General features: G+C 39.9%; 1 protein-coding gene across 4 annotated transcripts in view; it reads left to right on the top strand.

The window, feature by feature from the left end:
- Positions 1-13,732, top strand: part of KCNK2 (potassium two pore domain channel subfamily K member 2) — an 88,929-nt gene that overhangs the window by 40,259 nt on the left and 34,938 nt on the right. For all 4 annotated transcript variants that reach the window (XM_064164506.1, XM_064164507.1, XM_064164508.1 and 1 more), the window contains one exon: positions 13,135-13,295. In XM_064164506.1, the coding sequence (XP_064020576.1) occupies positions 13,135-13,295 (161 nt within the window). The remainder of the gene's footprint in view (positions 1-13,134; positions 13,296-13,732) is intronic.

Below are 13,732 nucleotides of genomic sequence, written 5' to 3' on the forward strand. Positions count from 1 at the left end.
TTTATTTTGCACTGCCAGACAACAGTCAATTTAATGGCTTTATATGATGCAGAGATACCATATTCATGGAGTCACAGAATCAACCAGGTTGGAAGAGACCTCCAAGATCAGCCAGTCCAACCTAGCACCCAGCCCCATCCAATCAACTAGACCATGGCACTAAGTGCCTCATCCAGTCTTTTCTTCAACACCTCCAGGGATGGTGACTCCACCACCTCCCTGGGCAGCCCATGCCAATGCTCTCTGTCAAGAGCTTCCTCCTAACATCCAGCCTAGACCTCCCCTGGCACAATTTGAGACTGTGTCACCTTGTTCTGTTGCTGGTTGCCTGGAAGAGGAGCCAGACTCCCACCTGGCTACAACCTCCCTTCAGGTAGTTGCAGACAGCAATGAGGTCTGCCCTGAGCCTCCTCTTCTGCAGGCTGCACACCTCCAGCTCCCTTAGCCTCTCCTCACATGCTCCCCTCACCAGCTTCATCACCCTTGTCTGGACATGTTCCACATTTCCTATTCATTTACATCTGTTAGGAACTTTTGGTTAGAATCACGAACTTTAGACTGCTCTTTTTGGCAAAGAATTGAGTGTGAATCTGCACTTACAGCTCACCAGGTGGCTTGGGTGCAGACATGGATTTGTATTGAGGATTGGTAGGACACTTGTGAGCCACAGAGTGCTCATCTTCTGCTACCTTCTGTTGAAGCATTCTCAGTGCAGAGAGAAAACCCACACACTTGCATAGTTTTAGGTTACTAAAACTTGAGTACTGTGGAAGCAGAAGTTAGTTGTTGCTCCTTTAAAAGGTTTTAATTTTTTTTTTTTTTGCTGTCTTATAATTGCCCTTTCTTTGGTTGCTTGCATAATAATATTATTTAAAAAAAAATGTTATTTATAGTGCAAAATTCTGGGAAATTAATGAGCTGATCTCAGCATGATTTCCAGGTCTGATTTTCTGACATATCATGACAGTGTTGAAGATAGAATCATAGAATCAACCAGGTTGGAAGAGACCTCCAAGATCACCTAGTTCAACCTATCACCCAGCCCTATCCAATCAACTAGACCATGGCACTAAGTGCCTCATCCAGGCTTTTCTTGGACACTTCCCTGGGCAGCCCATTCTAATGGCAAATCATTTGCAGAACTCAGCACTGCCTGCTCTCAGCCTTGCTTGCTAAGGAAAAAAGCTTACATGGTCATGTCTGGTGTGCATGCACACATGTGAGATGGAAAGGCAGTCTGCCTCTCTATCCTCTAAATATGTTTGGAGCCTCTTTGCCACCACTAGCCAACCTGAGAGCAGACACTATGTTCCTCTAACTCTCAGAAAACTACAGCCTGAGTGATGCTGGGAAAAGCTGCCAGTGCCTCGATTAAGGGAGAGACTGCAGTGTGGCTCAGCACTCTCATCAGATACCAGGTAACCCATACCAACAAATCCCTCATCCCACAGAAAAAGCTCCTGGAATATCAGAAACCCTAGCTGCAAGGCATAGAACTCTGGAGAAAGCAGACTTCGCTGCTTCTCCATCTTGTTTCCAGGAATGTCATCAAAACCACCCAGCTGAACGTCCATCTGGTGGCAGGTTACTCCACCTGGCCCTGAAAATCTCTTAAAAATTTCAAGGGAGGCTGTAGCCAGGTGGGGGTTGGTCTCTTCTCCCAGGCAACCAGCAACAGAACAAGGGGACACAGTCTCAAGTTGTGCCAGGGGAGGTATAGGCTGGGTGTTAGGAGGAAGTTGTTGGCAGAGAGAGTGATTGGCATTGGAATGGGCTGCCCAGGGAGGTGGTGGAGTCACCATCCCTGGAGCTGTTCAATAGCAGCCTGGCTGTTTATTTGCTTTGCTGAATAAGGAATATAACATATTAGAAACTGGAAGCTAAAATGTGGAGTCAGTAGGAGTTGTTTATGCATGTTGGTTTATTTTGTTCTGGCTTTGAATTCCATATTAATCGTAATTGTAAAGATCTTTTCATGGAAAATGAAACCCAAAGCAACTAGCAAAAAAAAAAAAACCAACCCACACACACACAAAACTTCCAGGTACTTGATAGTGAGCTGCATTGATGAGAAAATATCTTGTTTTCTTTTTCAAGAAAAGAATGCTATGAATAAAGATCTTCAGAACTTTTTATTTTAGATACTTAGTAGTGTTCTTTCTTTTTTAACCTTAAGTCTTTTGAGGAAATTGTGTTTCTAAAATAGACTGGTATATGTCAGGAGACATGAAGAGATATTTTATTCATAATAAAATACTTCACCATTTGACATAATGTGCAAAATCATAGAACTCTAGCATGCTTTAAGTTGGAAGGGACCTATGAAGGTCATCTAACCCAATCCCCCAGCTATAAACAGGGGTATCTTTAAATCAGATTGCTTAGGGGCCTGTCCAATCTGACCTTGAATTTTTCAGGGATGGGGCTTCTATCATCTCTCTGAGCAACCTGTTTCAGAGTTTCACCACTGTAAAAAACAAAACTTCCTTGTCTCTAGTCTAAATCTACCCTCTTTTAGTTTAAAACCATTACCCCAAGTCTTATCATAACATATATATATATATATATATATATAACACATATATATATATATATATATATTTATATATATGATGCAATTGTGTGCTTAAATATGTGCAAAAGATGAGGTTATTTTTCCTGGCAATCTTTTTGCTTCCCTTCTCCCCTGGACTGTTCTCTATTTCCCAGAATGTCTTTGCATATCTTTATTTCAGGGCTAATGGTCTGTCTATATGGATTGTGTATGTGTAGCTTATAAGCAAGAATTGATACAGGACATAAAGGATTTAAAAAAAAAAAAAAAAGTCAAATCTGCATTTTTGAACACTGAAAAGTGATGAAAGGTCTCTTTAAGTGGTGCATGAAGAAAAGTTTAAAGCCACAATGAAAATTGTAGTTTACCTAAAAAGTCAAGGGTACCAGCATTTGCTTTAGCCAGTTGTATCAGCTTAACAAGATCCAAGGTCTGAGTCTGCTGATTGCAGGACTGTGGGATTTTTAGTTGCTTCAAATCTATGAGCTCACTGAAACGGAGGTGTGTTTAGAGCATACCCATGCTGGCAGGGAATATGTTTCACAGGAGAAACTGGATGTCCTTTTCCTCTTGGAATGACAGCTCTCCTGGAAAGAAGGGGCAAGTACTGGAGTCTTGACATATTTTAGCTGTTCACATCTCATTTGTTGCTGTAGATCTACTGCAGGTTTAATTTACTATCACTTTTGCTGCTTTTTATTATTTGTGGGGCAGACAGAAACGTGCACAGGCAAGGGGCTTTTAACTCTACAGGAAAGCATGTATGTCACTTTGTACTTGGGATGGAGAGGCCAGCAAGAATTGCTTTATTTGTAAACAACCTCCCCAAACCTGTTTGCTCAATTACTCACAGAGAACAAAAAGGAACTCATTAAAAGAAAACACCAAAACTCTAGGAAAAAAAATAATATTCAGATTTCCATTAAGTCTCAGCTTTGGAATAATTGTTCATAGATTGCTTTTGGCAGTACATCTAAAACTCACAATTGTTGTTTTTCTGTGGATAACTTGGATCAGTGAGTTTTTAATCTGCACATTGATATTGCTCGTGATTTTGGTGCAGAACAATTATTGCTTTGTCACATTTGATATGCATTTACTCCTGATAAGAATATGTGGGTGGTAAAAGTTTCATGATATTGTGAACTATTAACTTTTTATTTTAGAGTACATTATGTTTTCGCTAGCTGTTAGCCAGGCATTTTGCTCCCATGGAGTAATCTCACTTAAAGGAAAAAAAATAAGTAGGAGTTCTTGGATTTTGGAACTGATTCAATATTATTCTAATAATAATCTGAAGAAAATGAATGCAAGCCATAACAACAACAGAAAAGAAAACAATTGAAAAAGGGACAGAATTCCTACTACTGATAAGTAGAAACTCTTCACTGGGCAAAGTGACAGCTGAATGAAATGTAATGAACAACCTGTACTGGGTGGCAGAGCTGTCTGAATTGGTGTTGAAGCTATTAAAAGTCTTTTAACAATTGTTACCTAGTTCCTTGAGAAACTGCCTTAGCAACTAAATGTGAGTTATTGAATACTGCACAAGTTTCATATCCATACAATGACTCCCCTTACAGTGCTCCTTCACCTCTCTAGCACAGAACTTTGACTTGAAGGAAACTTCTTTCCCATGAATATTTATGGGCTGTTCTTTTGAAAGTTTTATTGACTTGATTACTGCTCCCACAGAATACAGGTGAAAAGAAAGCGCTGAAAGAGGATCAAGCCTCTGTCTTGTCAGTTCTCAAATATGACACATTTTATGAATGTCAGTCCAGGCTTTCCTGTTATTATTCACAATTGAAAAAGAAAAGTCTTGGTAATTGAGAGGGTATTTAAAATAAAATGTATTTTTTTCAAGCTTGAGCCAGAACGTTATAACTTTCAAAACAATATATTGACATTTCCATGACACAGAATTATGAGTTAGTGCTAACAAACAGAATTTCATCGTTTGGAATACAGATAATACCAAAGGGAGTGCTGTGCTTTTAACAGCAGTACTTTGTGACAACGTAGTTCCTGAATCATGGAATAATAGAATAATAGAATCAACCAGGTCAGAAGACACCTCCAAGCTCATCCAGTCCAACCTATCACCCAGCCCTAGCCAATCAACTAGACCATGTCAAGAAGTGCCCCATCCAGTCTTTTCTTCAACACCTCCAGGGATGGTGACTCCACCACCTCCCTGGGCAGCCCATTCCAATGCCAATTGCGCTCTCTGGGAAGAACTTCCTCCTAACGTCCAGCCTAGACCTCCTCTGGCACAACTTGAGACTGTGTCCTTGTTCTGATGCTGGTTGCCTGGGAGAAGAAACTAACCCTCACCTGGCTAAAGCCTTCCTTCAGGTAGTTGTAGACAGCAATGATGTGACCCCTGAGCCTCCTCTTCTCCAGGCTGCACACCTCCTGCTCCCTCAGCTTCTCCTCACAGGGCTGTGTTCCAGGGCGCTCACCTGTTTCATTGCCCTTCTCTAGACATGTTCCAGTACCTCAACATCTCTCTTGAATTGAGTAGCCCAGAATGGGACTCAAACTACTCGGAGAATTCGGTTAATTGAAGAATTCAATTTTGAGCAAAAATTTTAACATATATATATATATATATATATATATATATGAAATAATTAGTGTATATATGTGACAGAGAAATATTGTGCCAGGTTGGATGAGGCCTTGAGCAACCTATTCTAGTGGGAGGTGTCCCTACCTATGGAAGGAAGTTGGAACTGGATGATCCTTGATGTCTCCTTCCAACCTAAGCCATTCTATGTTTGCATGGGTACTTAATACATTCAAGTACTTGAATTTGCAAATAGCCTTTGTTCTTATTCATCATTCACATGCTCTTACACCGTGCTCAGAAATTCATGTGCACAGATGTGTGCATGTATGTTGGCTGTGACAGAAGGACAGTCTATAGATTTTTTAAAGTATTCACAATAGATTTCTGTGTGGCCTTGCACACACTTGACTGAGACACTTTACTGAGACACTTTGAGGACATTAGATGTCAGACTTTCCCTAGTTAAGGGTTGATGTAATGTGTTTGTCTAGTTCTTAGCCAAGGAGTTATGGACCTAAATGACATAGAGAATTTTGCACTTTCTGAGAATAGAAATTTTCTATCTCTATCTGCTTCGCAGTGCACAATGCTAGGAGAGGATCACATGGAAGACTGAAACTGCTCTTGCACTATTACTAACCACAGCTATAAAAGTCCATAAAGTATTTCTTTGTGGATATATTGACTATATGCAGTATACCACCTGTTTGTTTAATGATTATTCCAGACCATTATTTATACTAAAAGTGATATCTTGCATATCTGTGAATAACTGCTTATCTTTGCCTTGGTAGTGATGGGCAGGGGTGTATTTAAATGCTAATCTCCTGAGCCAGAGTGACAATCCAAAGGGAAAAAGCATCTGGAAATTCAGTGGGGTAGCTTTCATAAAGATTTCATCAGATAACTCCTCGGGGCCTGGAAAAAAGCATCTTTTGATCTCTTAAAATCAATTTGACATTCAGTATCAAAACACATGTATGCCCTTTGAAAAGGGTAATCTCTGCAATTGAGCTGCATAGTCAGGGTGGATGTGAACCTACAGCAATACTGCCGCTGGTTTGCACATAGCAGCCAGTGGCTGAAGCTGAGGGCATGGCATCCACACCTGGCTCCAGCCTTGTGGCATTCAGCAGCCAGGAGCTCAGCCTTTCCTCTGAGGCTATGCAGTTTTCCCAGTATCAAATTTCTGTTATCATAGTTTTTGTGTAGTTATGTGCATCTTCACCAACTCATCTTTCATCAGTTGCCCACATATCCAAACCTACAGCTGAGAGTAATTTTTCCTATCTCAAAACATATGACATTATTTTGATATGATTTTACTTTGCTTGCTACTTTATGAATGATGTCTCATATAATCTGAGTTATGTCAAAAACAGTGAGAAAACATTTACTGGTATTTGGATTTGCATTTTCTTACTTGGAGAGAAAATGTTTCAAACTTTCCTCAGACCTTTCAATCCCACTTGAGCTACTTGATATAAATGAATCATATGTGGTGACACTCTTTTCCAATCAATTTCACAAACAAAACCAAGTCCTAGAAACTGTGCAGTCCTGGAGTCCCCAACACAGGAAGGGCATCAAACTGTTGGAACAAGTCCAGAGGAGGGCCACAAAGATGCTCAGAGAGATAGAGCAGCTCTCCTATGAGGACAGGCTACAAGAGTTGGAGCTCTTCAGCCTGCAGAAGAGAAGGCTTTGAGGAGACATTATAGTAGCCTTCCAGTACCTGAAGGGGGCCTACAGGAAGGCTGGGGAGGGACTATTGACAAGGTCTTGCAATGACAGGCCAAGGGGTGATGGGTTTAAACTGAAAGAGGTGAGATTCAAAGTAGATGTTAGGAAAAGGTTCTTTGCAGTGAGGGTGGTGAGACACTGGCACAGGTTGCCCAGGGAGGTTGTGGCTGCTCCTTCCCTGGAGGTGTTCAAGGCCAGGTTGAGCAACCTGTTCTAGTGGGAGGTGTCCCTGCCTATGGCAGGGGGTTGGAACTGGATGATTCTTGAGGCCCTTTCCAACGTAAACCATTCTATGATTCTATATTCTCTCACATGAGAAATACTTCATTGCAGCCAGTTAGTTTCAGCAGATGCCTTGCTTTGTCTAGGAATTTTCTGTGAAAATATTTTCCTTTGGAGTCTCTATTCTTCTGATTCCGCTTTGAAAACATGAATCTAAAAGGGCATTGTGAAAGACTGAGATACCAGTTAACTACAAAGCAAAGGGATATTTTTCTCTACTTAAAATGGAAATTAGATTATATTTCTTTTATTCATTGTCAGTCTGAAGGCTTGAATGCAAAGACTGTCTCAGCATCTGAACAACAATCTTGTCAATTGTGTGAGAATTTTTACCATTTTTAACTCTTCCATGCTTACAATAAGACATATTTTTATGTCACAGCACAGAGGCAGAGCAGGGGAGAGAGAACCTAACTCGAAATTTAAACTTCAAAGATTATTTTGCTCAAAAGCTGTGATGTGTTTGTAGTTAATCAAAGTTACTGATTTCTACCTAAAAACAAGTCTCTTTCACATGGGGAAAGTTACAGGCACTTTCATCTTCAAATAAATGAATCACAGAGAAGGGGATATGAAAACTGAAACAAAAACAAAACCCCATAAATTCTTGGTTTTATTTTTTTGTTCTTCTTGCTGTTGTTTTGAGGTTTCTTGTATGTTTTTTCATTCCCCCCTTGTCATTTTCCCTTGCTTTCATCTGTATTGCTGACCAAAGGAACTGAGCTTGAATCTGATCTGAATCTTGGAGGCTGTAGGGGTTTTGGATCTGGAACTGTGGATATGTTATTTTGTTGAATGGAACAATTCTTTACAATCTACTTACAATGGCCTTTTATTCTTAGTTCACTTAGGGGTTACTGGAAGCTCCTTCTGAAATGCATTTCTCATCCACAACTGCTTGTCAGAGGCAGCATATTCTAAATGTGCAAAGTCCTTTGGGCATTAAAGGCATGCTAAGCATTTGGCAGGACATGAAAGGAATTTGGTGAAACTAGGAAGTAAATCATCTTCCTGGTTATGAAAGTGAATTTGGGATAGTGCATTAGATAAGGACAGACTGAAAAGGTGATGTCATCTTGGGTAAAACTGGTCCCGTTCTGCAAGTTAATTTTTGTACTCTGTACTATTTATTGCAGATGAAGGTTAAAAGTTCTGTGAGGGAAACAGATAAATTTAGCAAGTTTAAATCAAGTGCATTGTTCATAGAATCATAGAATCAACCAGGTTGGAAGAGACCTCCAAGCTCAGCCAGTCCAACCTAGCACCCAGCCCTAGCCAATCAACCAGACCATGGCACTAAGTGCCTCATCCAGGCTTTTCTTGAACACCTCTGGGGATGACAACGCCACCTCCCTGGGCAGCCCATTCCAATGGCAAATCACTCCCTCTGTGAAGAATTTCCTCCTAGTATCCAACCTACACATTGTTACATGTTCAAAACCAAGTGTGTTGGTTGTGATAGGGGAACAGCTGACTCTAGGAACCAACTTGGTATTATCAGTGCAAGAGAAAAGCTACATGAGAATGGGGATATGAAGAATGACCAAAGTACTGAGGCTGCATGTGATCCCTATCCCCAACCCTTCTAGGCAAGCAGCTTGGAGGTGGCAGAGGGGAGGCAGCAGGGAGTGTGCTGTGCCTAATTCCCTGAGGTGAACAGGACAGTCATAGACAGACTTTATGCCAGCCTCTGGAGCTGGTGACTCTGTGCCAGGATGCTACTGCGGAGGTGCCAGTTGTTCCTGCCCTGCACATGCAGAAGAGTTGTGCGATGTACAGGGATATGTGGTGACATTCCTGTGACCATGTACTTCTTTCTAAATACAGTACCCAAAAGGAGTTTTTTTCTTGGGTACTGTATGGTGACAGAGTTTTTCTAATTGATTTTTGGTTTTAAAGAAAGAAATAGTACTTTGCTAAAACAAATCCCTCAGGAATTACACTAGCCGTATGAAATATAAATGTTTTCTCTTCTATTGCATAAATTATGGATTCATTTTTCACTGGAGAAACCAGGAGTAGGATGTGAGGACAAGTTGTGTAACTCACAAAGCAGGCTGTGGTGTACAGCAGCAGACTGTTATAAAACACGACACTGTAGGAAGTATGATTAATATGTGATGGAAACCCCTTGGCAGATCCATTTACTAAAGTACATGTTGTATCATGAGAGTACTGTGGCTTGTCTTATGTGCAGTGAGCATCTCAACAGATAAACTGCAGCCCCTTTCTAAGGTCCAGTAATGCCTGAGATATTTTAAAAATGCAATTGATAAAGCAATACTTTTTTTGCTGTTTATGGAAGAAAATAATTTCTCATTTTTCAGGATGAAAAGTAAGAATTTGTGACTGTAGAAGTGAGATACTCTCCTTTTCTTGAACAAGACATGACTCTGATTTAGGGAGGAGAATAGACAGAGCTGAATGTGAACTTTGTGTCCTCATACCAATTAGCAGCAGATGAGAAGTATGCCACAGCAGCAGTTGCCTCTGAAATAGCTGTGGGATGCACAGAGAATGCCAGTTTGCTGGCGTGAAACTGGCATGAAGGCAGGTGAGCAAAACTGCCTGCTTGGCACATGCTTCACTGGGCTGCTATTTTGTCACCATTACAGGACACCATTTTTATAGAGCAAATATTCTTGAAAAAAAAAAAATAAAAGAAAAAGGGAGAACAGTTTCTAAATCCCTGGTATGAGTTTTGTTAATCTGGTGTATCCAGACCTCTGGTCCTAAATTGTGTTAACACCCCTCAGGAATTACACCCTGGCAACTATTCAAGTTCCTGTTGATGCGAAAACAATCATGTTTATGAAAGCAATGTAGCTTGGATCTATTTGTCCCTTTTTTGGTTGGTAACGAGCTAATTTTATTTTAAAACTCAAGGATCTTTTCTCCTTGGTGCAAGAAGGCACAAAACGTAGCTGAAATTTCCTGAATTATGGTAATCACTAAGTTTATCCCTGGCTCTGGGTTAGGGAAAGGATAATAGGTTGGTCTAAAGGCAATGTGACTTTTTCCACTTGCCTGAGTCATATTTTTCTCTTTCCATTACGTTAGTGGATGGAAAATTTGTGAAGTTGGAGAACTCCACAACTTGTAATTGATGCTATTTCTTGTAATTGTGCCCTTTTTGACTGGTGGGGTTTTTTTGTGTGTGTTTTTTTGGGGGGGAGGTGTTTGCTTGTTATTTATTTATTACCCAACTAGTGATTTGAGGAAAAAAAATATTACTAACTTTTATACAATTTTATCAACATTGCATTTGGTGTTTAAAAAAAACAAAAGCAAACCCCCCAAAACCAACCAAAAACAAACACTCCCCCCAAAAAAATATACCAACTAGAAGTAAGATATCTTCCCAGTGTGATTTATTTTTTAGTTCAATGAAGGTAAGTGAGGGGCAGCTTTTTCTCCCATGTACTGAAAGGAAAAAAAATAGTTTTGAGAACTGAGCTTAGGCATAGCTCACCTCAGGGGTGACCTCATTGCTGTCTACAACTATCTGAAGGGAAGGTGTAGCCAGGTGGGGGTCATTCTCTTCTCCCAGGCAACCAACCAGAACAAGGGGACACAACAAGTGTGCTGGGGGAGGTATAGGCTTGATATTAGGAGGAAGATCAGTCTGAAGTTGTGCTGGGGGAGGTATAGAATCATAGAATCAACCAGGTTGGAAGAGACCTCCAAGATCAGCCAGTCCAACCTAGCACCCAGCCCTATTCAATAGGCTAGATATCAGGAGGAAGTTCTTCCCAACGAGAGTGATTGGCATCAGAATGGGTTGCCCAGGGAGGTGGTGGAGTTTCTGTCCCTGGAGGTGTTCAAGAGAAGCCTGGCTGAGGCACTTAGTGCCATGGTCTGGTTGTTTGGCTAGGGCTGTGTGCTAGGTTGGTCTGGCTGATCTTGGAGGTCTCTTCCAACCTGGTTGATTCCATGATTCTGTACATGAGAGCAGAATTTAATAGATTTTACAGAGAAAAATCTATATATTGAACCCAAATGCTCAAAATAGTTAAAAAGTCTGATAAATAACAAACAGATTCAGTACACATGCTTTATATTGAGATGCTTATAATCACATTATGCAATAATTCTAAGATATAAAAATTAAGACTACACTGTGAGTTCTCAGTAGAGCCGATAAAATTTGTGAATTAGCTTTTTTAGTAGTAATTTGAATTTTCATTGAATTATTTTCATCTATATGAAAATTATATCTTCTGCAACATTCAAGATAGTAAGAAAGAAATTTCTGTATTATTTGCTAAATTATTTTGCTCTTTATTTACAACTTGGATTTTTCTACCACAAGGTAATTTAGGGGGAAAAAACCAAACAAACCCAACAGCTAAAACCAAAATTACTTTTCTTAATTTCTCAATGGAAAATAAGTCTTTTCCTGACAAGTTCTCCCTCTTGCCTCCCTCGAAGTGCACATTGTTGTGCTGAAAAGTCAAACAATTTCCAAAATGCCAGGGTTTTAATACTGCTGCTCCCAGAAAACAGGAATGATCCTTTGGAAGAGAAAAACCTCTGAATGAAAGCTGAGGACTGACACTTTTGAAACTTGTCTGTAGGGTTCTACCTGTGTGACCTTAGCCAAATCATGAAAATACCAATCTTGGAAGATGCACTTGAGGTTTGTGCACTTTGTATTTCAGTTTCTTCATTCTAAGTGGACCAGCAGCAACTGAGGTATTACAGGCACATCAAGGTGCTCTTTTACACATGCCAGTGAAGAGAAAATCATTTCCACTTTCAAAGGGACAGAGCCATGAACTGTAAACTGTTTCTCTAACTCTGTTCACAACACTGAAAAGACCAAAGCCTTTAATAATGAAGACTCCAAAAGTAGTCCCGTTTATGATAGAAATCCTTGCTTTGCTTATCCAAGTGGTAGTGTTTGTTTGTTGAGGTTTGGTTGGTTGGTTTTGTTTGTTTGTTGCTTTTTTTTTTTCCAGGCTGCTTCACTTTGAAACACAGAACATGTGAAGGAAAATTGTATCTTGTTTACAAGTACTGCAGCCTGCCAGTTATGAGTACCATTGCAGTATTTATTTGCAAGTAGCAGAGATAAGGCATAGCCTAAGCAGTTTCTATTAACTAATTGCAGTAGATAAGTGTGCTACTTTGAGGCTAGCTTTAATATTTTTGGTGAGAAGAATTAGATTATAGTCTGTGAAAAGGCACAGTGGTGATGTCTACATCACTCATAGGCTTGCTGAGATGTATAAAAACCAGAACACAAACACAGATAACACAGTTGCTCTCTGGCTCTGGCTGCCTGCCCTTCTCTCCCTAACCTACTATTTCTGTAGCTAATCCCTCTACTTCCTAACCCCCCTGGCTAATTCTCCAAACTCACCTTGACCATAAGTCAAAGTCTGGGATAAGGTAAAGAGGTAGAAAGGAGGTGGAAGGGTAGTTGGGAGCCCTTCCTGGGAACTCTAGTTTCTGGGAGGGCTTTTGTGTTTCTGTATTACTTTTTAACTTGTGTATTTCTGTATATAGCTGTATATATTGTAAATATCTGCTTGTATATTGTGCTAAGATGTAAATATAAAGCTTCATCTTAATTTTAAGCTTGGCTGAGTCTAGTCTGGGTGATTTCATAATAGTGGGGGGGCAGAGAACACCCAAACCATCACAATAAGAAAAGCTATCATAAAAAAAACACAACAAAACCAGAAAACAACAAAAACAAATTAACAACAATGACAACAACAAAAACCCAAAGAACCCCCCAAAAATTATCTGAGTTTTACTTCTCTATAATAGGTATAAAATACAAAGTAAGTTGGTGATTGTGTAGCAGTTTAATTTTAGCTCAGAGAAGATTGTATGACCTGCATTTCATTCACTGTCTTGTGTGGTTACCCTAGTAGGACCTGGTTTTAACCATTCTGTTCCTGCAGTCCTTTTAAAATGTGTAATATAATATATGTAACTCCTTAAACATCTCAAGTTGTTTGTAATTTAGGCTTTGGAAACATCTCTCCACGCACACAAGGTGGAAAGATATTCTGTATCATCTATGCCTTATTGGGAATTCCTCTGTTTGGTTTTCTGTTGGCCGGTGTTGGAGATCAACTAGGGACAATCTTTGGAAAAGGAATTGCCAAAGTAGAAGATACTTTTGTTGTGAGTATGCTGACTGCCTTCTTTGTTCTTCATGCTGCTCATTGAAGTTTAACAAGTGCAAAGTCTGCAAAACAGAGCATAGCTCATTGTTGTAATCAGATGTATAGCAAAAGGTAGGAACATCTTTTCGAAGTCTGAACATGTTACTGAACACCTCTAATTGAAAATTGGGTGAAGCCCAACATTTCCTACAGTAATTATGGTTGGGAAAAGGAATGAGATCCAAAATACTTGATTTTTACTTTGCACTTATAATACTCTCCTATGCTTGCTGTGATGCTTCCCTTTATAAATTTTCATGTTGGTTGTGATAGGAAATCAATGACTCAGAGATTGAAGAGGGAAGCTGTAGGGGTAACATGGAAATTCTTGCTGCTGCTATGAGTTGTTTCACAGAAGACATTTGGTGTCCAAGTCTAAAATCACAGGTCTTAAAA

Source organism: Pogoniulus pusillus, chromosome 25 (assembly GCF_015220805.1).
Source record: "Pogoniulus pusillus isolate bPogPus1 chromosome 25, bPogPus1.pri, whole genome shotgun sequence".
Lineage (NCBI taxonomy): Eukaryota > Metazoa > Chordata > Aves > Piciformes > Lybiidae > Pogoniulus > Pogoniulus pusillus.